At 45.1% G+C, this 24,771-nt stretch overlaps 1 protein-coding gene across 3 annotated transcripts in view; it reads right to left on the bottom strand.

Annotated features, from left to right (window-relative positions):
* Positions 1 to 24,771, bottom strand: part of Ripor2 (RHO family interacting cell polarization regulator 2) — a 111,370-nt gene that overhangs the window by 9,683 nt on the left and 76,916 nt on the right. Inside the window, exons 10-19 of one of the 3 annotated variants that reach the window (XM_057787473.1) lie at positions 23,832 to 23,957; positions 23,436 to 23,584; positions 23,034 to 23,163; positions 22,196 to 22,321; positions 17,970 to 18,638; positions 14,107 to 14,291; positions 9,432 to 9,600; positions 5,728 to 5,863; positions 4,776 to 4,937; positions 2,452 to 2,610 (exon numbers count right to left, since the gene is read on the bottom strand). In XM_057787473.1, coding sequence (XP_057643456.1) covers positions 2,452 to 2,610; positions 4,776 to 4,937; positions 5,728 to 5,863; positions 9,432 to 9,600; positions 14,107 to 14,291; positions 17,970 to 18,638; positions 22,196 to 22,321; positions 23,034 to 23,163; positions 23,436 to 23,584; positions 23,832 to 23,957 — 2,011 coding nt within the window. Of the gene's footprint in view, positions 1 to 2,451; positions 2,611 to 4,775; positions 4,938 to 5,727; positions 5,864 to 9,431; positions 9,601 to 14,106; positions 14,292 to 14,416; positions 15,623 to 17,969; positions 18,639 to 22,195; positions 22,322 to 23,033; positions 23,164 to 23,435; positions 23,585 to 23,831; positions 23,958 to 24,771 lie in introns of those variants that run through there. The other 2 variants (XM_057787474.1, XM_057787475.1) reach the window with 2 other exon arrangements.

Here is a 24,771-nt window from a genome sequence, read left to right as displayed (position 1 = left end):
CTTAATATTCATAGTAAACACTGTCTTTCACTCAAAACCATATGCCAAAAATCTAATCCTGGGTGAAGGTTCAGGACTGGAAGGGGAATAATCACTTAGTTTATAGGAACCTAGAGACAATATGATGAACTATAGGATTCTGAATCCCATTGGGACAAACTGGCTGTATTCTTGAATACGGACTGGAGTCTAATTCCTGAGTAGACATCCAGCAAGGATATCTCTTGGTCTTTAAAACACAATGATGAGATGGTATCTGTTCAGTAATATGGGAAATACACGGAATATAGCTGGGAAAAGAAAAGCCAGGGTTCACCTCTTGTAACAGTCACCCCTTTCCGATGGTGAAGAAAGGTGAGAATCATCTACACATTTTTGCTTTAATTTCCTGTTTTCTTTGCTGTGGATGTCTGTTAGTTCCACTGCTTTGTAAATAAGTATGCCAATAAAAATCCCCAAGGGAGTATTAAATAACAGTTAAACAAACAAATCACAGAAAACATTTGACAATACAAATACGCAGGATACATGCAAGTATAAGGGCAATATAAAATTAATAAAATGCTTAGAAATATTTGATTTAGCAGCATGAAGCATATTAAGTTATAAAGAAGAGAAAATATTTTTATAAGGAACAATCACACTGGGGGCATTAACTCAGTACTGTAATTCTCCAGTATAGGGGATCCTGGGTTTAATCCCCTAGCACTGCAAAAACAAGCAAACACACACACACAACAAATAAGCCCCAGTCTTAACAAGGCACAATATTGAAATCTAAAACCATGCATGTTCAAATGAAAGTTAAAAGTTTACAAGTAGGGGCAAGAGATTTGAATACATATTTTCTATTTCCCAAACTTTCTGTAATGCAAAAACTATCCATTTTATAATGAAAGATTAAAAAAAACATTTAAAAATAAGGGAAGGGCTGGGGACATAGCCTAGTTGGTAGAGCCTCACACGTACAAAGTGAATGGGTTCAATCCCAACATCACTGGGATTAATAAACCTGGCATAGTGGCACACACCTGTAATCTTAGAACTTGAGAGATAGAGGCAGGAAGGTGAGAAGTTCAAAACCATTCTTGGCTACATAGTAAATTTGAGGCCAGTCTGGGCTAGAGACTTTCTCTAAAAACAAAAACAAAAACAAGGGGCCGGGAGCTGACTCAGCGTTTACGAACACAAATTCCTCTTCCATCGGACCAGAGAATTTCATTCCTCAGCACAAGAGGTAGAATGGCTCCCAACCCTTTAAACCCCAGCTTTTGGGGTGTGTGTGTGTGTGCAGCGTCTTCTGGTCTCTGTGGGCACTGGACTCACGGGCACAAACCCACTTGACACATTTACGTGTAATTTAAGATAAAAAAATAAAAGCTTAAACAAAACAAACCAAAGGCAAAACCAACTGCCCACCCAAACAAAACAAAAACAAAAAAACAAAAACGAAGAACAACCATGAAATTTCCTAAAGGTCCTGGTCTTCTGTGCTGGGCATGCCACCTGTAATGCTCCCATGCTAAACAGAAATGTCTCCTCCTTCATGATGCCAAACAACACCCATATTGCCTCCGGATTTAACATTCTGGAAAGAGCAGAGCTAACCTGGATGTGCTCCAGAAAAGAAGCTGCTGTGTGGCGCTGTACCAGACGCTACCCGGCCCCAGAGAACACACTCCACTCCCTCCTGTCCCTTTAGCCTGGACTGCTAAACCTCAACGGCTTTATTGAGCATAGACCTGAGAACCAGAAACAGCCCCTGACCGGTATCTTCTGCTGTCTTGCACAGTGTGGTCCTTTATTCAGATACGATATATACAATATTTGAAGTACGATGTGAATGGGTTAGACTGAGCTTGGCATACCCCTAGTGACCCCCTTCACCCTCCTTAAACGGGCAGCCTCGTTCTTCTTATCTTTTCTCATTCCCCTTCCCATTGGCTCGCTCCAGCCTTCGTTTGTCCTTTCTGTCTATTTTGAGTAAGAATGCTACCACAGGGGCTGGAGAGATGGCTCAGTGGTTAAGAGCACTGTCTGCTCTTCCAGAGGTCCTGAGTTCAATTCCCAGCAACCACATGGTGGCTCCAAACCATCTGTAAAGAGATCTGGCGCCCTCCTCTGGCGAGTGGGTATACATGGAGGCAGAAAGTTGTATACATAATAAATAATAAATAGTAAATAATAAATAAAGGCTGAGAAAGAAAGAATAGCAACAGGATGACCAATCTCCTGCCAGTTTCCCGTTTGGTGAGCCCCTGCTGGGGACCAGTGTGCTTAGTGAGATCCTGTTCCAATACCAGGAAGTTTACTAAAGTTGAAGGCCCAGAAGTCATTGGAAAGGCAAGCTCACCCATGGAGGACAATCATCACTAATCATCCTGACTAGCAAGACCAGAGCTGACGCCTGTCCAAGACACTACGGCAACAGGACAGGAGAGCACATCCTACCTTGCCTGGCCAGCTGGCTCAGGTAAGTCTCCAGATCACTCACACCATGGCTGGTAAAGAAGCTGTAATACTGGAACACAGTGATGACTTCTGAGCAGAGGCTGGACGAAAGCAGAGGCTCGGAGCAGTCCAGGATTTGGGACACCAGGGTTCGAAACACTGGGAAGGAAGAGACAAAGTAGCTTAAGGAACACGACCAACTTTCATTCATTCATCCATCCATTAATTCACTCACCCATTTATCCATCTTTTACCTTGGTATTTCATGATGAATGTGATAACCACTGTCCTACGGCAACTGTGACTATCAAGGTAACTTATATATTCATTCGTTCATCATGGTACTAATATGGCTTAACCTTTAATCATGGCACTTACATTCATCTTTAACGTGGAACTTGTTATTCATGCATTCACTTAAACTACTTATTTAGTTTTATGTGTATGGATGTCTTGCCTGCACATATGTCTGTGTTCTATGTGTGTGCTTGGTGTCCAAGTAGGCCAGGAGAGGGAATTAGATTCCCCTGGGATTGGAGTTACAGACATGAACTGTCATGTGAGTACTGGGAATTGAACTGGGGTCCTCTGGAAGAGCAGTATGTGATTTTAACTGCTGAGCCATTGCTCCAGCCCCTCATTCACTTTTTATTATGGCACTCAGACCCATTAATTTATCCACACACCTTTTATCAGAGTAGTATAAAGTGCTTAAAGTGAGCTAAGCGTCAGTGTACAGTCAGGTCGTGTCTCCACCTCCCATATCCACATGACGATACCAAGCAAGCCAGGATGTGAAGGATTAGCAGCTTCTCTTCAGGTACTCTGAGGGCCTTTCCTGTTGGTAGCCACGCATCCTCCCCAAAAGGGAACAAGTAACCTGAATTCCATTTTTGTTTTTGTTTCTGGGCATCATGTAGGTCAAGTTGATGTCCGGTTTACCAGGCATCCGAGGCTGACTTCAGCCTCCTGATCTTCCTGCCTCTGTTTCCCAAGTGTTACAGTCACAGAAGCTCAGCATCGTACCCAGTTTCCTAGCCTGAGTTCCATCAATTTAAGTGAGCGTTTCCTGTTCTTAACTTTCACGCCAACAGAATAGACGGCATGTACTTTCTATGTCTGGTTCATTTTACTCACCATAGTCTCTATGAGAGCCACCTGTAGAGAGACTATAGCCTGTAACAGCAATAGGGTCTCCAAGAAATGCTACACGCTACTCTACAATATCATTGCGTTATAGAATCTCCATTTCCACATGGCATTTGACTTGCCACCAAATTCTGGCTGTTGTGATGAAGGCTGTGAATCTTCTTGTGCATGTCTTACACAGACAGGAATGCTTAGAAAAACCCATTTCTCTTCATGCATTTAAGAGTAGAATTGCTGGCTCACGTTGTAGGCACAGACTAGGAGTCCATAGAAACTCCCCATTCTTCAAAAGTCATTGTGCCATAACTGACAATTTTGTACCGGTTGGAGTTTTATGGAAAAAGCTTACTTTCAACCCTCTGTGCTTATGGGTCCCACATCTATGAATCTAAGAAACCACAGACCAAGAACGCCCAGGGAAAAGCACATCTATATTGAACATGTAGAGACTTCTAAATGTAGTCACCCACCAAGCAATGTAACTTAATAACCATTTGCTTGGGATTGGCCTAGCCAAGTGATGTAAGTCATTTGGGGAATACAGAAGGAGATGTGGAGGTTATACACAAACCCATACTGGTATAAGCAAGGGATGCAAACAAATACATGCATGCCTCAGTCATGCATGGCAGGTTCCAGCGCCATTCACCCACAGACATCTGAGCAGCAATGCAGACAGGGAGTATTTGTGGACTGAATGTGAAATGCCTCCCACACACTCAAGTGCTACTTGGTCCTCAGGCGGTAGTGCTGTCTGGGAGGCTGTGGAAGCATTGCAATCTAGGGGTTAACTCGTTGCCATGGCCATGGGGTGAACCTGCTTCCAATCTGTCACCCGTCACAGGCGCCCTTCACTTTGCACCGGCCTGCTTCTGCTGCCATGCTGTCCTGCCGGGAGGGACGGTGACTCTTGAAATGTGACCAAAACAGACCTCTCCTTTATGAACAGTTCCTGTCTGGTGTTTTGTCACCGCAGGAAAAAAAATAATCAATACAGAACTTTAAAAAAAGTCACTGCTGGCATAATGCATGTTCACTATCTTTTTGTAGTCTAGCTGACTCGTTGATCTTTTCCCTGTGTGAATTTATTTATTTTTTTCCAAGCTGGCCTTTTTGTGTGCCCATAACCACCCAGGTTGCAGGGAAGGAGGAGGCCTTCTTACTGCCATCTGTACCTGCTTCTGCCAGTCCTGGATACTCTTTGTTGACAGTTCTGGCGAAGCTGACTTCCAGCTGCTTGATCACTCGGTCGGCAGAGCTGTGGTAGACCCCGACTGGGCTGCAGCACTTGGTCCAGAAGGACAGTAAGGACAGCTTCTTGTGGAATTCTGGTATGGCTGGAAAAGAATGGGAGGATGTTGATGAAAAGATGAAGATGGTTTCCCGAGTTGGGTGGGCAAGGTGTCCCCAGGGACATTTTAGCATTTCTTTTGTGCTTTTTTTTTTACAGACTGTATTTTTATTTTTTAAATATTTTAATTAGGATAATATAATTAATTATCTAAGACTAGGTCTCAAGTAACCCAGTTTGTATCTCAAACAAAGGATAACCTTGAACTTCCAATCTTCTTGTCTACCCCCAGGCAACTTTTCTTTCTTTCCTTCTTTCTTTGAGCATGTGGGAGTATGTGAGTATGCGTGTGTGTGCATGCGTGTGCATGAGTGTGCATGCGTGTGTGTGTGTATGTGCACGTGTGCGCCACAGATGCTCTACTACTGGATTATGTCTCCAGCCATCATTTTATTATTGACACTGAAATAAGGTCTTCTTAGGCTATCCCTGACCTCACCCTATAGCACAGGTTGAGTCCATGCAGTTTCTCTGCCACAGCAGGGCTTGGAAGCACCTCCTGTGTACAACAGCATCCACCATGGGGGTCAGATTTACCGACTCTACTAGTTAGAACAACCCAGATCACCTGTTCTACGGGCAGTCTTGGCAACAGGAAATGTCAGAAGTTCTACATGGAGCTGGGTGTCATCTGTGTGTGCGTGGTTTGTCTGCTGTAGACAGAAAAAGCTATGTGCCTCTGGCTTGACTGAGAAGGCAGCGTCCCTGCTTTCCAGTGAGCAGCCGCAGGTCGGCGCGCTCTGGTTCCAGGGTCGGCCTGCAGGTGGCGCGCTTACCTTCCACCACAGAGGTTATGTTCCCGAGGTTTTCGTCGCTCACTGCTGCCAGCTTCTCCATCACGAGGACCTGCCTGGATAGCTTCTCCAGGAGACTTCTTGCCACAAAGGGGGTTTTGCTGGAGAAGACGATTTGCTGACCAGACAAATAAAAGCTCTTTCAATGATGTCAAGGGCAGGGACCTTGCCGTTTGCGCCCTTCCCAAAAAGGTTACCAGGCTGACCTGTGCAACATTTTGTCCCAGACTGACAATGTTCCTTATTCTCTGCCAGTTCATGAAATCATACCTGTTTTCGTTACTTTTAACCCTTTGAACATATGTATATGTTCTGGAATTCTCTCAGTGACAGAGCTTCACGTTATTTTTAAGATATGGTCTACCATGTGTTTCAGACTGGCCTGAAACTATTAGCTCGGGCTGTCCTCAAATTTATAATAAAAATTATAATATAATAATATATAAGTGTTTTAGCTCCCCCAAGTTCCGGGATTATTGGTATAAACTCCACGCTCAGCTTTACCCTCCCCTCTATGTAAATCTCAGTTTCCTATAAGATAGCAGAAGGTTAGGCTGTGGATAAACAAAAAGATTTGCTTTAAAAATGCTTGGGTTTTTCACTGCATGGTTCTATTTCTCTGTTTCCAAACTGAAAATGTAGTCAGAGCTATCCCAGTGTAACCCAAGAGCATTGTCTGTGTCCCTGGCGCCACTCTGAGCTCTGCCAATATATTAGTTCTCACAATTTCTCACAATGGCCTAAGGAGCAGACCCCTAGTGACATCTCCACTTTGTGACAGGAAATCCTGGGTGACCGAAGCAAACCGAGGCTATATAACTGGTCTCAGACCACATAAGCAGGCAATGGTTTCACTTGTGTGCAAGGTACAAGGAAAATAAGGAAGGACCTAAGTGATTTGTTTGGTGACTCTGCTCTTTTGTCGCATGGGGACCTGCCCAGGTTGCCTGGTAGGCAGAGCTGGGGGACATGGCTCATGGGTGAGGTTAACACTGCCAGGCCATGCTGTCTAGAACACTGAACCCTAAAATAAATGGTATTCTCAAACTTCAGATTCTAGCAATGAGCCAGGTGTGCTGCACCTGGAATGAAGAGCGAGTCAGGGTCAGCCTCAACCACACGGTAAGTTCAAAAGATGCCAGGACAACGAGACAAAATGAAACAAACGTCTAGCAAGTACACACTAAGGTCTTTCTTGTGAGAAAGTACAGGACACACATCTCATTTCTACAGTAAACTTATAAAAAACCCACAGAATGCCCAGTTTTAACCCTCCCCAGTTATATACCACTGTGATAAGGAAACACCCTGATCATGGAGTGATAGCAGTGGGAAACGGGGTAATTCCCACTCCTTCAGCCCATGTTTAGTTGTTTTTTGTCTTTTGAGATTATATTACATTATTTCCCCGTTCCCTTTTCTCTTTCCAAACTGTCCAAAATGTAAACCCTCCTTCTTCTCAATTTCATGGCCTCTTTTGTCATCAATTGTTCCACACATATATGCATATGCATATATGTTCCTAAGTACAACCTGCTCCGCCTGTCTAATACTACATGGATGCATGTTCTCAGTCAGCCGGTGCAGTAGGAATCCCCATTGCTTTCCTAGCACAGATCTGCTCCACAGAGAGTTGGACGATCCCTCACGGCTCTGCCAGAGCGGAACAGTGCACTGATTACTGCATGCCAATCAGCCTCTGGGAGAAGATTTTACCCCCTCCATGGAAGAGACTTCTCTTAGGTTTCATAAGAGCTACTTCGCCTCTCAAAGGCTGGCTGGTGGTTTGCCTAGTATGTTATCAGAGCCGGGAAGAGCATTATACACTCGAAAGGATCTTATTCAGGTAAAGAGCTGCAGATGGTAAACAGCAAGCGGCTAGAAGGAAACATAAATGAGATAGGCTGCCCTCAAACTTGCAGCAATCCTCCTGTCTCAGCCTCCCAAGTGCTGAGATGGCAGGCATAAGCACCACATCTGGGTCCTCCCCTTACTCAGCAGGGAGAACACGGCCTCTGTGAGGCTGGCTGTCGATGATACAGCTAGGGCCTCAACACTCAACACATCTTCACACAGAGCCCAAGTCTGGCAGGAGCCAAGGGTTTGACAGCCAGCCCATTTCCCACGGCACACATACATCACCCCTGCGCTTCAGTTTCCCAAGCTGGTGGTTCTTTTCTTTGAGGCAGTGTCTTAGCTTTGTAGCCCAGGCTTGTTTTGAACTCTGGATCCTCCTGCATCCATCTTCCCAGTGCGGGGATGACAGGCATGTGCTGGTATGTTCAGACAGTGTCTTGATTTGTAGTGGGGAATCGTATTCATCTATGTTTCGTATAAATGAGTGACCGACACTGCTCAGCTCCCAGCCTTCCCTCACACCTCTCCCTGCTGCTTGGTTTTGACTGGCTCAAGGACACGGCACTCTTCCTTTCCCTTCTGCGGCCTGTCTGCCTGTCTGATTTCTGCAAGCACTCATAACAATTGCTTCTGTGTTCTTACCCTGTCCCTCACACACCCAAGCAATCTGGGAGAAGATCAAGGCAGCGAGAGGACAAGCAGCTAGGCAAGGAGGAAATATTTCAATCCAGGCCTCTGGGAAAGTGTCCTGTTGAGGACAGCTGAAAGCCTTCCTGCTGCAAAAGACGTTCAAAGCATTTGCTTTAGGACTGTAACACCTCAGGCCCTAAACATGTCAATTCTATTGACATGAGAAATGAGAAGGAGGCCCTAGTGTTCCAGAGTGAGAGCTAAGCGATGAGGAGGCGACCTGGAGGAACGTTTCTTCCCATTGCTCATAAGAATTACCAGTCTGGGGGTGGGTGGGTGGGGCTAGAGAGATGGCTCAGTGGTTAAGAACATTGCCTGCTCTTCCAAAGGTCCTGAGTTCAATTCCCGGCAACCACATGGTGGCTCACAACCAACTGTAAAGAGGTCTGGTGCCCTCTTCTGGCCTGCAGACATGCACACAGACAGAATATTGTATACATAATAAATAAATAAATAAATAAATAAATAAATATAAAAAAAGAAGAAAAAAAGAATTACCAGTATGAGCCAGCCTGTAATCCCAGCACTTGGGGAGGTACAGGCAGGATGATTAGGAGTTTAAGACTAGCCTCAGCTATTTGGGGAAACATGAACTGCTTCTAATCCATTGTTCTTAGCGAACTCTATGTTATTTAGTTAACACTGATTTTTCCAACTCCACCTGTAGATGGCACCTTTGTCTCCCTCTGTCACATCCCTTTTCTTGACTACCAGGCAGTGAACTGGATGAGAGCATTGACCATATTCTGCTGGCACCTACTATAGTCTTCAGATCTAGGTTATATTAAAATTGAAAACCCAGACTTAAGAAAGGGTGAACGAGGATGGTGGTGGCGCACACCTTTAATCCCAGCACTCAGGAGGCAGAGGCAGGCAGATCTCTGTGAGTTCAAGGCCAGCCTGGTCTACAGAGCTAGTTCCAGGACAGCCAAGACACAGAGAAACCCTGTCTTGGAATAATAATAATAATAATAATAATAATAATAATAATAAAAGGTTGACATGCCTGTCAAGTTTTTGACTTGCTCCATTCTCTTACCTCTGAAATCAATCCCATTTCCTCGGCAAAGCTAAAACACATAACATGTATACCTTCCCGGCATGTCAACGTCCCACCTCCCACACACCACGCACCCTACCTGGACGAGCTGGGTGCAGTACTGTAAATGTTTGACAATGGTGATGTCCAGGCTCTCGTTTCCTGTGGTCAGTGGCAGTGGGCTTCCTGCCACACTGGTCCCCACACCTGTGTCTTCAGTGAGGGCTTCGCTAAGGTGGCCTCTGGTTTCCGAGTGCACGGACCTGTAACTATGAAGCAGGAAAGTGGGTGAAACACGAGCTCTTTCTTTCTGTGCACAAACCACAGGCCAAGTTTATGTGGTCCCCACGGAAATCAGTTCACCCCGGTTTGCTCTTCAAAGCAGAGATCCCTTCCGAGAGCAACTTATTTCAGCAACACTGCCAGTTTGCCAGGTATCAAAAGACCGTGCAAACATAGGCTTTCCAAGCACAACGAGGGATTTGTGAAGCAGTTTCTCCGGGAAGTCTTTGAACTGGGCCCTCACTCGGCACTCGCCTCACTTGCCCGCTCTGTGTTCGGGGGGATCGGCCAGCTTCTCTGCAATTCAACAGTCCTGTGTTTGTGGTTTCCTATGAGTGATTCCATTAAAGAGTGATCTCGCAGGCCTTGACCTGGCCTCACTCCAAGTGCTACTTGAAGACAAGAAGAAAGAAAAACTGCCAAGGGCAGACAGTCAGATGCTGTTCAGAAGGGGGGTCTGGCTGTGCAGTTCTCAACCCAGTCCTGTTTCTCACGCTCTCTTTAGACACCACATCACACTGTCCGAGGTTATATCATCATGGACACACACTAAACAGGCAGATTTGTGTGTTATTTACTTTTCTTCCTCCCCTTCTCTTTCTGAGACATGGTCTAACATGTGAGGCTTGTCATGTGGCTAAGGCTGGCCTTGCGTTCCTACTTTCCTGTCTCTACCCTCTAAATGCTGGAATTACAGGTGGATTTCACTGCGGCAGTTTATTCTTTTCTCAACGGACATATGTTTTCATTTTAGTTTATGGGTTTTATGTTTACTCATTTCTTTACTTTTGGTTTTTTGAGACAAGGTTTCATTATGTAGCCCTGGCTGTCCTGAATCTCATCCTGTAGACCAGGCTGACCTCAAACTCACAGAGATTTATCCACCTCTGCCTCCTGAGTGGGATTAAAGTGCTGGAATTAAAGGTGTGCACTACCATGCCTGGTCATATTTTATGTTTTTTAAGTTTAAAAATAAGTATTATATTTATCTGGATTATTATAATCTGAGTATATAGAATTTTCTTTTTAAAAATGAATTTTTAAAAAACATAAACTTTGATTTACAAGAATCCTTGTAAATCAAAACCATTACATACCAAAATTAACCAGAACCAAGTCTATGCATCTCAATGAGCTTCTGTACCGTTAGAATAGGCGTTCTGAAGCTGTGGACTGTTACACTTACGTCATTGAATATAGCTTTACTATTGAATATATTTTTATGCTGTTATCCCTCACCCAGACTGAAAAATCCACAAGAGAGTTAGAACAAGAAAACCTGCTGCTTTATTTGCTATAACAAAGAATTGAAACCAAACTAGTTGTTCATCAGTAGATGAACGGGTAACGAAAATTTGATGTACATATGTATTTGATCTATGTATAAAGTTGGTATATATAGTATCAGATTTAAAGAAAAATATAATCACAAAATTTGCAGTAAAATGGATGGATTTAGAATGTATAATACTAAACAAGGTCACACAATCTCAGAAAGAAAATAAACCACAGGTTCTTCCTCATATGCAGGACCTAGTCAGTAATATAGACATATACGTAAACAAATACACATGTGGCTATAGTATAGCATGCAGAAAAGAGAAAAAGAAAGGCTAAATATTAGGGGCCAAGGAAGAACTGACTGCATGTGATGGACGTGAGTTACAATGGAGGACACAGGACACATAGCTAACTGCTTTTCTTGAAAGTGACTTCCTTGAATGCTGCTGAAACAACCCACCATGGCTGAAGGGATGGAACTACCACCATGTATCTGCCTTTTCAATGTATTCAGTGTTTACTTTAAAAATATCATGATGGTACTGTAGACATAGTAATTTACATGTTCTAATACTCAAAAGGATGGAATAGTCCCCCTTTTAAAAAGACAGGGAAAAATAAAATTTTTTTGGGAAAATTAACTTATTTTTATACTTTAGAATCATTTAGTATGCCTCTTCTAGCAACTAATTCTGCTGAAACTAAAAACGCTACTTATTGTTATTTTGTGTTTATGAGAGGGGGCACGTGTGCTGTGGCGCGTACTTGGAGGTCAGAGGACAACTTGTCGAGCTGGATCTGTCCATCCACGTTTCCGTGCTGGGATCCAACTCAGGTCACCCGGCTTGTGTGGCAGAAACTTCACCCACTGAGATATCTGGCTGGTGTCTGCTGAAGTTTTGATAGGCATCATGTGAGCCCCAGGAACACCCAGAATCTTTATAATAGCTAACTATCCTTTTCATAATTGTGTCAAAATTTAGCATTTAAATTATTTATATGTCCTGAAATATTTTTCTGCTTTTTTAAAAAATTTAATTTCTTTAGGTTAGCGTATACAGAAACGGGTTCACCTTGGCATCTCCAAATCTCTGCACCATTGTACCTCGCTCTCATTCATTCCCTCTCCTTGCCTCCTCTCGTGTCCCCTAATTTTATTTTTTATATGCTCAGGAGGAGGGGATGATTGTATCATTTCATACACGGAAAGCCCGAGTAGCAAGGATGCTGGTGAGAGTACCTGGGCCACACAGGTACACTGGGGCAGAATTTTGCTCTTCCACCTCCCACTCTGTTGTGTCCACAGCGGTAACAGAACACACAGAAGCTTAGGATCTCTGAGTGCTTGCCTTTGTTCGCATTTCCACATAAGAACCATGTTCCGTTTGCATCCTGGCAGGCAAGGCATATTTAAAAGATAAACACAAAGCTGGGCAGTGGTGGCAGACGCCTTTAATCCCAGCACTCAGGAGGCAGAGGCAGGAAGATCTTTGTGAGTTCCAGGCCAGCCTGGTCTACAGAGTGAGTTCTAGGACAGTCAAGGACTACACAGAAAAACCCTGTCTCAAAAAAACAAAACAAAACAAAGCAAAACCTCCCCCCACCAAAAACAAAAAAAACCCCAAAAACCAAAACCCCCAAAAAACCCATAACAGAACAAAATAAAACAAAAAACCAAAGCATGTATATAACTCACATATACACTTGTGCACATACATACACATACGCTCTCAGTGCATACTCAGTCACACACTACACAGGCTCGCACAGTCCATATACACACATTCATATACACTCTCATACATATGTGTACATACATACATGCATATACTCTAATGGGTGTGCACATTCTTCTACACATATACATATACCTCTTTCTAGTGCTTCTGATAACATACAGCAAGACCAATTTGATTAGGTAGATTTAAAATCAATGTTCTGTAGCATGTACAAAAGAGGTGATATATTTGTTAAAAATGCTGCAGTTAAGAGCTGTACCTGACATTTTTATACAAGAACAAACGCTAACAGGGGTGTAGAAAAGTTTAAGTGAAGAAATATTTTGCAAATCCATTCAAGCCAAAGAAATTTCAAGACAGCATGAAGAACCATAAATTAAATATCACATTTTCTACATGAAATTTCCTTTTATTTCCAGTTTGCTCATATATACATACATACATACACACATATATATACATATATGTGAACAAAACTATATATATGTACACACACACATACACACACACACATATGTGATCTTATTTTGGAAAACAAAACTTCTTGGCAACAACAGAAACCAAAAATAATAGAGGTCACCACCCCTTCCTCTGTTACATGTCGGTGGATCCTTTCCTAGCAGGTGAATACCATCCATTAAGTTTCTTTTGCTTAATATGAAATCACAAAGCGGGCCCAGGATCTGGTTCTAAGAACATTGGCTTGACTGTAGGAGGTGACAGAGAAGGTGACACATTTTCTACCTGGGGGGACATAGATCTAATGGAGTGTCAAGCATCCATCTTTACATGATAGGGGAACTTAAGCCTGGCTTTGGGAAGCACACCAGTGATTTCAACCTCTGCAGAGATGAGCTGAAAGGAGAGAGAGGATGCTGAGAAAACAGTTCCAGTGAACCAAGGCATTGGAAGTCTACAGCACAGCAGGGATGGGGGGGCCAGGCCTGGTGCTACCAGCTTGGCTAGTTCAGAATGTCCTGCATGTGGTCATTTTATACCTGCATGTGTAGACCCTCACCACACACCACACATGTCTGTGTGCACTAATTCACACAGACGCTTCCTCTGCTAAGAAATAAAAGGGGCTGTGTTCCCTCTGCAACCTCCAATTGTCAGTAGAATTTAGAAGCTGCACTTGATGATCAAAAGGAATGAATGTGTGCCCGACCTTTTGACATTCTGATACAATACCATCATCTACGAAAGTCCACGCTCAAGAACCATGCAATCTAGATACTAAGGAAAGTCACAAAATAATGCCATGATGTCCTATGTAAGTTTATGGTTTTGTGTTGGACTGCACTCAGGGCTGTCCTAGGCTGTGTGTGCCTGCCTGCGGCCTGTGAGGTCGAACATGACAGCGAGGACCGTCCCATCCTGGAGCTGCGTACCAGGTTGCCTCTTACGGTAACGAAGGGTGACTGTGTCAGGTGTGATGGGAGAAACGTAAGCACTGACTGTCTCCACACTCACCCAGGCTTCTCGGTCTCAGTGTCTGAAAACACAGAGTCTGCTCCTCCTCCGATGTGGCAGGCCTCATCCCCGTCCTCGTCCTCTTCATCAAAGTCAGAAGTGTTGAGGAAATCAAAGCTTTCTAAGGCACTCTCAACTGTCAGACTTAAGCTGGAGGATCTGCTGCGGCTGCCTGCTGGCTTGCACTGCAAAGGCACAAGGTACCAAGGAGACCATCAACACACCAGGGGGACCGGCAGGACTCCTGGCACCCGTGGGAAACATGACACTTTCTTAGTTTTCCAAGCTTTTATTTTTGGCTGGCATTTAAAGTCTTCATCTTGAGAAACAGAAATACAACCGCAGAGAAAATGGCACAACAATTGTGACTTGGTCTAAAAGAACCCAGAGGGAAGTACACAGGACTGGAGGTCAATTGGCCACTGGGGGTCACTGGGGGAGGGGTGTTACTGGGGGTCACTGGGTGATTGGTATAATAACAACTTAAAAAAATGATAACCCGAAAGTCTTGGGAAACAGAAGTGATGTGTTCTTTTGGTGCAGTGCTCATGACCGAATAAAACAGACCGAGCAAGGCGGCACCACTGCATTCGCCTGAGGCCCCAGGCACTCAGGAGGCTGGCTGAGAGCACCGTTTGAGCTCATGCATTCCAGACCAGCCTAAATACAGTGGGACTGTCTCAAAAAAAATTTTTTTTTTTTTTTTTTTTAAAAATCAACCCAGCAGACAAATTTTAAAAGCCACTGAGTCATTGCTGACTGTTAACCAGAACCAGCCTCTTCTGCTGAGAGACAGTGTCTGCAGAGTGCCGTGCCTGGAGCTCTGTGTCTAAAGTATGCTTTAAATAAACGACAAAAAGAATTCAGAAAGGGAATCCATCTGCCCCGGGCTGACTAGGAAGTAAGCCTTGCATTGATTCACTTGCCCCCAGGCTGACTGGGTGGGTGGGGGAAGCCCTGCATCGCCACGCTCTATTCAAAGAAGGTTTTATTTTATTATTTTATTTTCATGAGCACTAGGCACAAGGAGGAACAAATAAGTAACTTGGGCATGATGGGAAAATAACCCTGATTTCCCTAGACATCTGCCTTGAGAGGAACAAATACTGACACCCCTCTGGTCAGGCCCTGGGACTGTGAGGACAAGTTCCTTCTAGAGCAGGTTGCAAGACAGAAACTGAAGCCCAGCTAGCTGGCAGTGCCAGTAGCTATGGCCTGGAGACAGAAAGAAGCAGATCCACATATTCAAGAGGACTTGAGGCGGGTTAAACAGGACAAGCCCTGCAAAGAAGGCGCGCTAAATGTTCTCTGTCCGGCTAGGAAGATCCCCTTGCTGATTCTCAGCACAAGGTAGGGAGGGCCTTGCGGGAATCTGTCCCAGACACTTGGGATGGCACAGAAGCACTTGGGGACATGTCTTTCAGTCTTTTAAATCACGGTTGTCTCATTCACCCTCAGTGATCTCCGTCCGGGAAGCAGAATCATTGAGTCTCTGATCCTCAAGATGTTTAGCATCCTAGGAATGTGAAGGAGGAAGAAAAAGAGAGAACTTTGTCCTGCGGAAGCCACTCGCCCCAAACCTAAGGTCCCAATGATGCTGCTGATCTCAGGGAGAAAGGAGGACTGTTGTGAACCTGGCCTGTCTTTCGAGTCGTCTTTCCTAAGCCTGTGTACAAGATGTTGGCTTCAAACATCGGTCACAGCAAAAAGACAGGTGGATGAGGGTTTCACTAGATAATATTGGAACAGTACCGGACAAGAGCAGGCTCAGCCAGAAAGGACTCTGAGATCACCAAGGCTTTATAAGATGGACAGCTAGTGAGCCGGTTGTATCCTGATGAGCTGAGCCTAATCGGTGCCTTAGACTGGGGCTGTCTCTCACCCTTCTCGCTGAAGATCAAACCCCACCACTGTCTTTCTTCAAGGCACCTTCTTTAGTGGGGTCAGTGTGCGCCTCGGCTCTCTGAAACGAGCACCTCTTGTTTACAAGAGACGCAAGGTGGAGCACCTTCCAGGTGTCCTCCAAGCTTGAGCTCTGAGGGCACATTTTTGAGATGAGTCCTACAGAGAGCAGATGCTAAGGGCCCGTCCCTGCTTCTCAGAGGTTCTTTCTATAGTGGACTGCAGTGAAACTGGAGGACCCGGAGTGCCACAGGAGGCCCAATTGCTTATTCTCACTTGCCCCAGGCACACATCTTGTCTGGAGCTAGGTCGGCATGAGCAAATGGAGAGAAAGAAGATGATCAGGAAGTCTTTAGACTGTAGCTCCTGATATTGCAAAAACTACATAAAAGCATCTTACAGAGGGACAAGAGAACCTCCTATGGGCTGGCTTTCAGTTTGCTGCAGCAAATTTCAAGCTTTTTGTATTTGAGGAATCCTATGTGACCACACAATCGGAGCAATCCATATAATCAGAGCGGGGAAACAGAGGTTCAACAACTGACCACATAAGCTGTCTTCCTATGCTGCGTTTAGAAAGAATTTCCAGCTGCATGTCAGGTACAGACTCATTCTGATGGAGCTGTGATGCTTGATATTCTGTTTGAGGGACTATCACCCCCTCCCTCCTGCCTTCACACCTTGTCCCTGCTTCAGCATTAGGGATGGATGTAAGTGTCTGCTGGAATTTGTGGCTCCCCAGCTCCTGTTATATGAGCAAAGGTGACTTGCTACTGATACCTTCGAGATCTCAGCTGGCTGATCTGGGTCAAGTTCAAAAGGGACTGCCCTCAACAAGGGGCACTGTGAGAAGAGAGGATGCTCCACACTGTGGGGCTAACTTCCCTAGCATCCCTTGTACCCCTAGAAAGACCCTAACTGGTGGCATCTTTGAGACCACGTTGAGCAAGCACCAGTATTTTACATTTAGACTTGATACACCTGTGGGAGCAGTGGAGGATATAAGCACACACGCATGAGGGTGTGCATGTGTAGGCCAGAGGTCAGCCTCTAGGATTGTTTTTGAGGTGCCATCTTGTTGTGAGTCAGGGTCTCTGTCTGTCATGGAGCTCACTGAGTAGTCTAGACTGGCTGGTTGGCAAACTACAGGGGTCCACCTGCTTCTGGGATCGCTGGGATTTCAAGCCCTGCTTAGCTGTTTCCATGTGGGTTTTGGGGTGGGAACTTGGGTCCCCCGTTTTCATGGCAAACTCTTTGTTGTTGGGGGACAGGCTGATCCAAGACTTTCTCTGAGGCCCTGATGTATGGAGAAGAAATACAGTTCCCTGTCTAAGATGAGGAATGTGTCTGGTAAGGCAATGATGGCCTGGGACCTGGGCCTTGGGAGGACCTGTGACTTCATATCCTGAGAACCCTACATATCCTTGCTAAAGGGCTATGGTTATCAGTCCCGAGGCTGTGTGTGATCAGTCTGTGACGGACTTGAGCTATCCTGCATGGAACATTGCTTGAATAGCTTCCTGTTGACTTTGTCTCATTGTATTGCCGTTTTCTGCCTACTCTTGTCCCATGTTTTTTTTCACTGAAAATCATATATAAAACGCTGTACTTAATAAATTTGCTTGACATAAGACTGCCTGACTCCAACTTTTCCTGTCTTCTTTATCCTCTCATTTCCAGGTCCGTCCTCTCAGGAACCTGACTCTAAAGAATGACCTGTTGGTCCAGATCCCTTGGCCTTAGCCATTCCTAGACCTTCTTTGGAGTTCTTAAACCAATTCTTAATCATTTTAGCTAGATTATTTGTTGTCAGGAAAATAAAAATGGATAGGTGTGAGTGGAATTAAACAAATTGCCTCCACTTATGTCTTGGGACAGGATAAGATTTGCTATCTTAAATACAACATTGGTTTAGAATGACTTTTCCCAAACTGAATCAGATTTTCCAGTAAAGTACTTACTTTGAGGACATCATCCAAGTGTGTGACTTCCTGGTTCAGATCCCGGAACTCTTTGTACTTCTCCTTGTGTGGGTCTAATGCGAGAAAGAGTCCATTGAAAGCATCTTCCAGGCTGCCGTCGAGAAAGGACCGGCCAGCCTCAGACTCGCTACCAACAGAGCCTTCAAAGAAAAGCTTCTCCGTGGCTATGGGCCCCTCGGCTGAGGTGAGCCTTTTCACTAGTTGCTTGGTGATGTTTCCTTCAAATGTGTCCAGCTCCACGGGCTTGAGCTCAGAAGCCTCATCTGATTCCTGCAGGAGGGCCTCAGCAACACTATTTTCCAGGAACAGGTTCTTTGCGCCGGACCCTGCAGCCACACTGGGCTTCCGGGGCTCTACCACCTCACTTTTTGCAGGGGTCTTTGGCTCATGGTCCTCACCCAGGGAATTCCTGGAAGATGAGGAGCTGCTGTCCTCTGTGCCCTCATTCTGTGAGGACAGGCTGCCATGGGTGAGCTCGGCAGGGGTGATGGTGATCTCTGGATGGGTTGAGTGTGAACTGGAGGGTGAGGTGGCTGAGCTGGAGGTGAAGACACAGTCTCCGTCTTGCAGGTCACTAAAGCTGAGGGACAGTGGCCTTTTCTCCTCTTCTGCCTTTCCATTTTCAAAGATGTCATCTGGCAGATTTGACTGTGGAAAACGATACAGCACGATTCATCTCCAGACAAGAGAGGAGGTAATTAAGAAGGAAACTCTGTAACATTAGCAATTTATTTGATTGTGTGTGTGTGTGTGTGTATACAGGCAAAGGAAAGGGAAAACAAGCCATTAAAAACTGTTTCCATTGTTGGATCTAGGTGAAAGTTCATGGTGCTATTCTTAGGTTTGACATTTTTCAAATGTACTTTGAGGGTGAGTGGGGATGCTGTTTGTTTTTATAAATCGCAGGATCTCACAGTACTCGACAGTCATCACTATGAATAGCACGATCCATCGTTCTATTTATTATTTTTGTGTGTGTACAGTGTGTGTGTGTGAGAGAGAGAAAGTGTGTGTATGTGTGTGTGTGTGTGAGAGAGAGAGAGACAGAGAGAAGGCACACATGTGGAGGCTAAAGGACAACTCTGTGGAGTTAGTTCCCTCATTATTTCTCCAGTGACTGATCTAAGGTTGTCAGCCTTGTATGGCAAAAGACTTTTGCCCATGGAGCACCTCATTGGTCCTTTAGACTGGGCTTTTAAAGAGCAGCTACTCCTCTCTGTATCCATCGATTCTAAGCCTGCAGAATCAAACAACCATGGATGGGAAATATTTGGAACACGTATAGATCTTTCCTTGCCGTTACTCAGTACAGTAGGATAAGTCTTTCCCCATCAGTTACACTGATTTGGAGTCATAGGTTAGCTCATAAGGAGAGGATCTGAAGTACAGGGGGGTATACGGTGGGTCTATGTGATCACTCCTTTGACGTAAGGGCCTTGAGCCTTTATGGATTTGGGAGTCTTATGGGGTCCTAGTATCAATTCCCTATAGATACTCAAGGATAGCTATATGTAGTCAGTGTTAAGCTAATGTCTGTTTTAATTGCATGTAAAGTAAAAAATTTGCACAGTCATGCCAGGAATGATCCCAGTGAACAACAGCAATGAGTGAACTAATGTAAGCAAGACGGCAGCTGTCCTTCTCGGAGCCCGTAGAGGCAGCGGCTCCTGGACACTTCTTCCACCTCTCAAATCCGAGTTCCTCTTTCTACTTTCAAGGTCTGTTACGTCCTTACATCTCTAGTAAAGGGAAAAGGGAAGGTTTGTAGAACATATGGACGAAGGATCAAAGTCCTGAGTGCTGGGCCTTCTCTGAAAACGCTTTAGGCTCTTTATGAATGCTTGTGTTCTTCATGAGGGCCTGTGCAGCCTCGCCTAGACTTCTGTGCACACACCACTTAGCTGCATCAAGGTGGGAAAGGAAGCTGCTGGCTCTAGCATAGCGCTCAGTAGCCAAGGGCAATCTGCACTTATTTAAGTGGCAAATACTGAGTTGTACTAAGTTCAGACGCCCTGCTCACACACACCTTCCAGCAGGCACCCCGCAGGAAGGAAACCAAAGTGGAATACTATGGCCTCGGGGCTCTCAAAGAGGCAGGATTTGCGTGCAGCCAAACTCTCCATATCCACCATCTACTTCATGACCTTGCAAACTACCCACACTGTGCTGAAGGAAATTCACTAGGCTATGTAACTGCAAAACTATTCCCCATGCTTCCCAAGACTGCTCACTCCCTCGAAACAGTTTGGCTGTCATGGCACCAATCACAATTCTCGAAGTGCAGATGTAGCCCTCCTTGAAGTCAGAACCACAAACAGCTACCGTCTCCTAACATCTTGCACACCGGGCTCCAGGCAGCATAGTCCTCATAGGCAGAGACACAGAACTCCTTCTTAGCTCCTGACTAGATTGATTTTTACTTTGGTTGACAAAAGACGCATTGGGAAGAATGTTAAGAGATCAAGGTCCTAGCGAGGGAAAAGATGGTTCTAGAACCCAGTCATAGACTGGTGAGGCAGAGACAGGAGAAAGAGACATAGGAGTTCTGGAAAGAATGTGGGACATTTGAAGAGCTGTGGAACATGCAAAAGGGGCAGAGTGGAGAGGGAGAAATGCATTAGATGGTGTAGTGGGCTGTGGACAGATGTAAATAGTTGCCTCAAGGAGCTTTGTATTTTCCCAAATGCTTCAGTAAGTGACCTGGAGTTTTCTAATCTTGTTTAAACTATGCTGTTCAGCTTCTACCAACTCTTACACGATGGCTGGTCATCATTGTTAACTGGAGTAAACTAGAATCACTGTTGAAACATTCCTTTGGCTATGCCTCTGAGAATGTTTCCAGAAAGGTTTGATTGAGGTGGGGATGACCCACCCTGAATGTGGGTGGCAACGCTGCATAGATAGAATAAGAGGAGAGATTGAGTTGAGCATCAGTGTTTATCTTTTATCTGTGTCCTGACTGCTAACACAGTGCGATCAGCTGTATCATGTGCCTGCCGCCATGCCTTCTCCACCATATACCCTTACACTGTGGGTCCAGACAAACCCTTCCTGCCTTAAGTTGCTGCTTGTCAGGTGTTTGTCACAAGTGCCAAGTAACTCCAACATTCCAGTAGCCCTCCCAGGAATATCACACGGGCACGAATATCTATCATATCTGTAGTTGTGTGTACAAGTGTATCAGCCTATTGATTTTTAGTGTTACTTTTACACATTTCCCAAATGGTCCTTTCTATTCTCCTCTGAAACTCCATGAGCATGTATGTTGTCCTTTTCACCTTCATTTTTAGTTCAATGAACTAGATGCAGTTGTTACTCTTATTAGCCAGAAGTCCTTTAATCTCCTCCCAGAATAATTAAACGTGACATTGATTCTTCAGACAAAGAGCAAAATATTCTTCATAGGTATGTGTACCTGTCCATACATTCTCTTAAAAATAATATGTAATTCATAAAATAGATTACCTATTAAGTTTTTATGAATTCCAGGGTTTCCTTTACTAGAGCAGGATGGAATGAACAAAGACTGCACCAACTGAAGACAGCCAGCTACACAGAAGCAGTTATGACAGACAACTGAAGACAGACAGACAGCTACACAGAAGCAGTTATGACAGACAACTGAAGACAGACAGACAACTACACAGAAACAGTTATGACAGACAACTGAAGACAGACAGACAGCTACACAGAAGCAGTTATGATGAAGTTGGCTTAAACCTTTTCTAGTTCTTGAGTGCCGGCTTTTGGAAATCTGATGCGAGTGGTAAACCAGTTACCTTTGGAAATAACAATTTTTCCCGCCCTCATAGGAACTCAGCCTCTGGTGCTCAATTCCTAACCTCCCTGCCTCTACTGTCTGAGTGCTGGGATTATAGGTGACCACCACACCTGGTCATGTGGTGCTGCGTTTAGAATCCTGGACTCAAGCACTCTACGAACCGAGCTACACCGCCAGCCCCAATACGATTGTTTGTTTTTAAAAGTGAGAGTCTTGTTACCATACAGAAAAATCACAGCATAAAACCAGGAATTGTTGGAAAGAAAGGCGACTGACAGAGTTGCATGCACGACCATGCTTCCCACCCCAAGGACAGGACAGTTATCACCCAGCAAGCAAGACAGATAAGGCCCAAGAGTCATGCTGGGCCGCATGCACAGGCTCCCTGAAGTCAAGCACACCACTCCGGGCAGCCCGCACTCACATAGAATTCTAGCAGGGCCTTGGGGTTCAGGCTGAGGGAAGGCAGGTCACCGACAGAGTGGTTGTGGTGCAGCGTGGCAAAGAAAGTGTCTCGCAAGGCACTCAAGACAGACAGCCGCAACCATCTCTTCAGAAGTCAGGGCGAGATGGGGAAGTTAGTGGAAAGAAGCAGGTTACTGGGTTTCCCTTGGTAGTTAGCAGGGCCTGATGACGTCAAGCAGGTGTCATTCGTGTACACGTGAGAAGATTAATGTCAAAGAATGCTTGGAGAAACCTACATGCCATTTCCCAGCCAAAGGGGAAGTAGAGTGAGGGAGAGACAGGCAGAGGAAGTCAGCCCTGGACTCGGGGCCAGTATGTCTCAGAACGTGAGTTCCGTGGTCACCGCGCAATTAGGATGACCTGTAGGAATTACTTTCCCTCTTTCCATGTGTTTATGTGTGGCGTACATGCGTGTACTGATGTATGTGCATGTTTACATGCACAGGTGAGGAGTTCCAAGGTTGCTATCAGGAATCTTTCTTGATTACGTCTCACCTTATTCCCCAAGGCGGGTTCTCTCAATCAAACCCGCTCTACAATAAGGCTGGTATCACAAACCAGCCTGTTCTGGACATTTCCATAGCATCTTTTCCAGGCTGGAATTATAGTTGGGCCATCACACCCACCCGGCATCTCTGTATGATTTGGTGATCCAAACTCTAGCCCTCACGCTTGTATAGCAAGCACTTTAACTGCTAAGGCATCTCTCTCCTATTCTTGAAAGTCTCTGCTGTGAGACATTCTACCAGAACTCCCCAACCTTATCAGTTCTACGCCAGAAATCACACTGAACTTACGAAGAAGGAGTGGTCTTTGAAGGTAGGAGTCTCTGGGGTGCCCTGGCTGTACATGGACATCCTCCTCTGGAGAGCAGCGGTCTTGTTCCCAGGGCCTGATGACGGGGTTGTGTCCTCCACATCAAAGGGACTGTAAAACAATAAGTTCTCAGGTCAGCATATCTGTTAAAATCACCTATCATCACCGGATGGTGGAAGATGGCTTCTCAACTCAGACCAGTGGGAACAGGGCTGGTTTGGATGGCTCAGACTAGGCTGTCAGAAAATACAAAAAAACAGAAGGTGTAGCAGTTTGGGTGTGGCCACTGCTCCGTGCTGACACCATGGTTTACACACTAGCCCTGAACAGCTTTAGCTGTCCGCACCTGCTTTTCTAAGATGAACATGAAAAAAGGAACTTACTACCAGGTGATTTCCAGGTTCAGCTTGATGGTACCAAGGTCATTGATGTCAACAGCCACCACCTGGGGTCGGGCTGCAAACAGCTCTTTGGTCTCGCAGGTCACACTGCCTACCAGGATGTGAGTCGCCAGTCCTTTGAGTTCTGTGACCTGGTAGAGGAGATGAGAGGAGAAAAGGAGGAAGAGTGTTTTCATTTTCCCGGCAGTCAATGAATTCCTTATTTCAGAAACACAGGTATCTGTAAAGTGTTACCTTGTTACAGGTACTTTGTCTCCTGTCTTTGAGAGACGTTCAAGTCTAAGAGGCTTTGCACAGACAGAAGCCTAGGGGTGGGATGGAGGGTCCCCACCCAGGGATCATCAGGAAAAACAACAAAAGGCAGCGAAGCCACGGTACCTTGATGGAAATGAGCCCGACTATGAGGGGCAAGAAGACTGTTTCTTCTCCATCCCAGCTCTGCTTGCCATTCACTTCTATTTTGCCCTTCAGTTTCCACCTTTGCCGGCCATACTTCATGAAAATCTGGGGTGAAGACATTAGTTAGGCAGCCTCATGTTCCACCACACTCCACTTTCTCTCCCAGTGGCCAAGAACCAAGGGCCAGGAAATAGGCACCTGCCCTTCATTCCTCTTCCCACCCCAAGCCTGGGTTCTCAGTGGGGCCCATGAGGGTCTGGAGGAGGTTTAATTGATTTGTTTATATACTTGAAATAGGGTCTCACTATGTCGCTCTGGTTAGCCTGGAACTCACTAAGTAGATCAGGCTGGCCTCCAAACTCAGAACTCTACCTGTGTCTGACTTTTTTTTTTCTTAAACATTTATTTATTAATTATGTATACGGTGTTCTGCCTGCATGTATGCCTGCAGGCCAGAAAAGGGCACCAGATCTCATTACAGATGGTTGTGAGACACCACGTGGTTGCTGGGAATTGAACTCAGGACCTCCTGACTGTGCTCTTAGTTGCTGAGTCATCTCTCCAGTCCCTGTCTGATTCTTGAGTGGCTGGCTATTTGTTATAGGCATATTGTCAGCACATCTGGCCTAGTCAAGGAGACATTCTGCTTCTGTAGCTGAGGGTGTGGAAGTTTCTTTAGTAAAAGAGCATAGCAGCAGCTGGAGAATCGACTCAGTGACTAAGAGCACTCGCTTCTCTTGAGGTTTGGTTCCCAGAACCCACATTATTGCTTATAACTACCTTAATTTCAGTTCCAGGGGATCCAACACCCTCCTCTGGTCTCTGCAGGCACCAGGCACACACGTGGTATACAGACATACATGCAGGCAAGCATTCATACACATAAAACAAAAATAAATCTACATAGGTATTTTAAAAA

The sequence above is a fragment of the Chionomys nivalis genome, chromosome 13, assembly GCF_950005125.1.
Source record: "Chionomys nivalis chromosome 13, mChiNiv1.1, whole genome shotgun sequence".
NCBI classification, from domain to species: domain Eukaryota; kingdom Metazoa; phylum Chordata; class Mammalia; order Rodentia; family Cricetidae; genus Chionomys; species Chionomys nivalis.
Note: the sequence above shows the minus strand (reverse complement) of the source record. Positions and strands in the feature narration are given on the sequence as shown.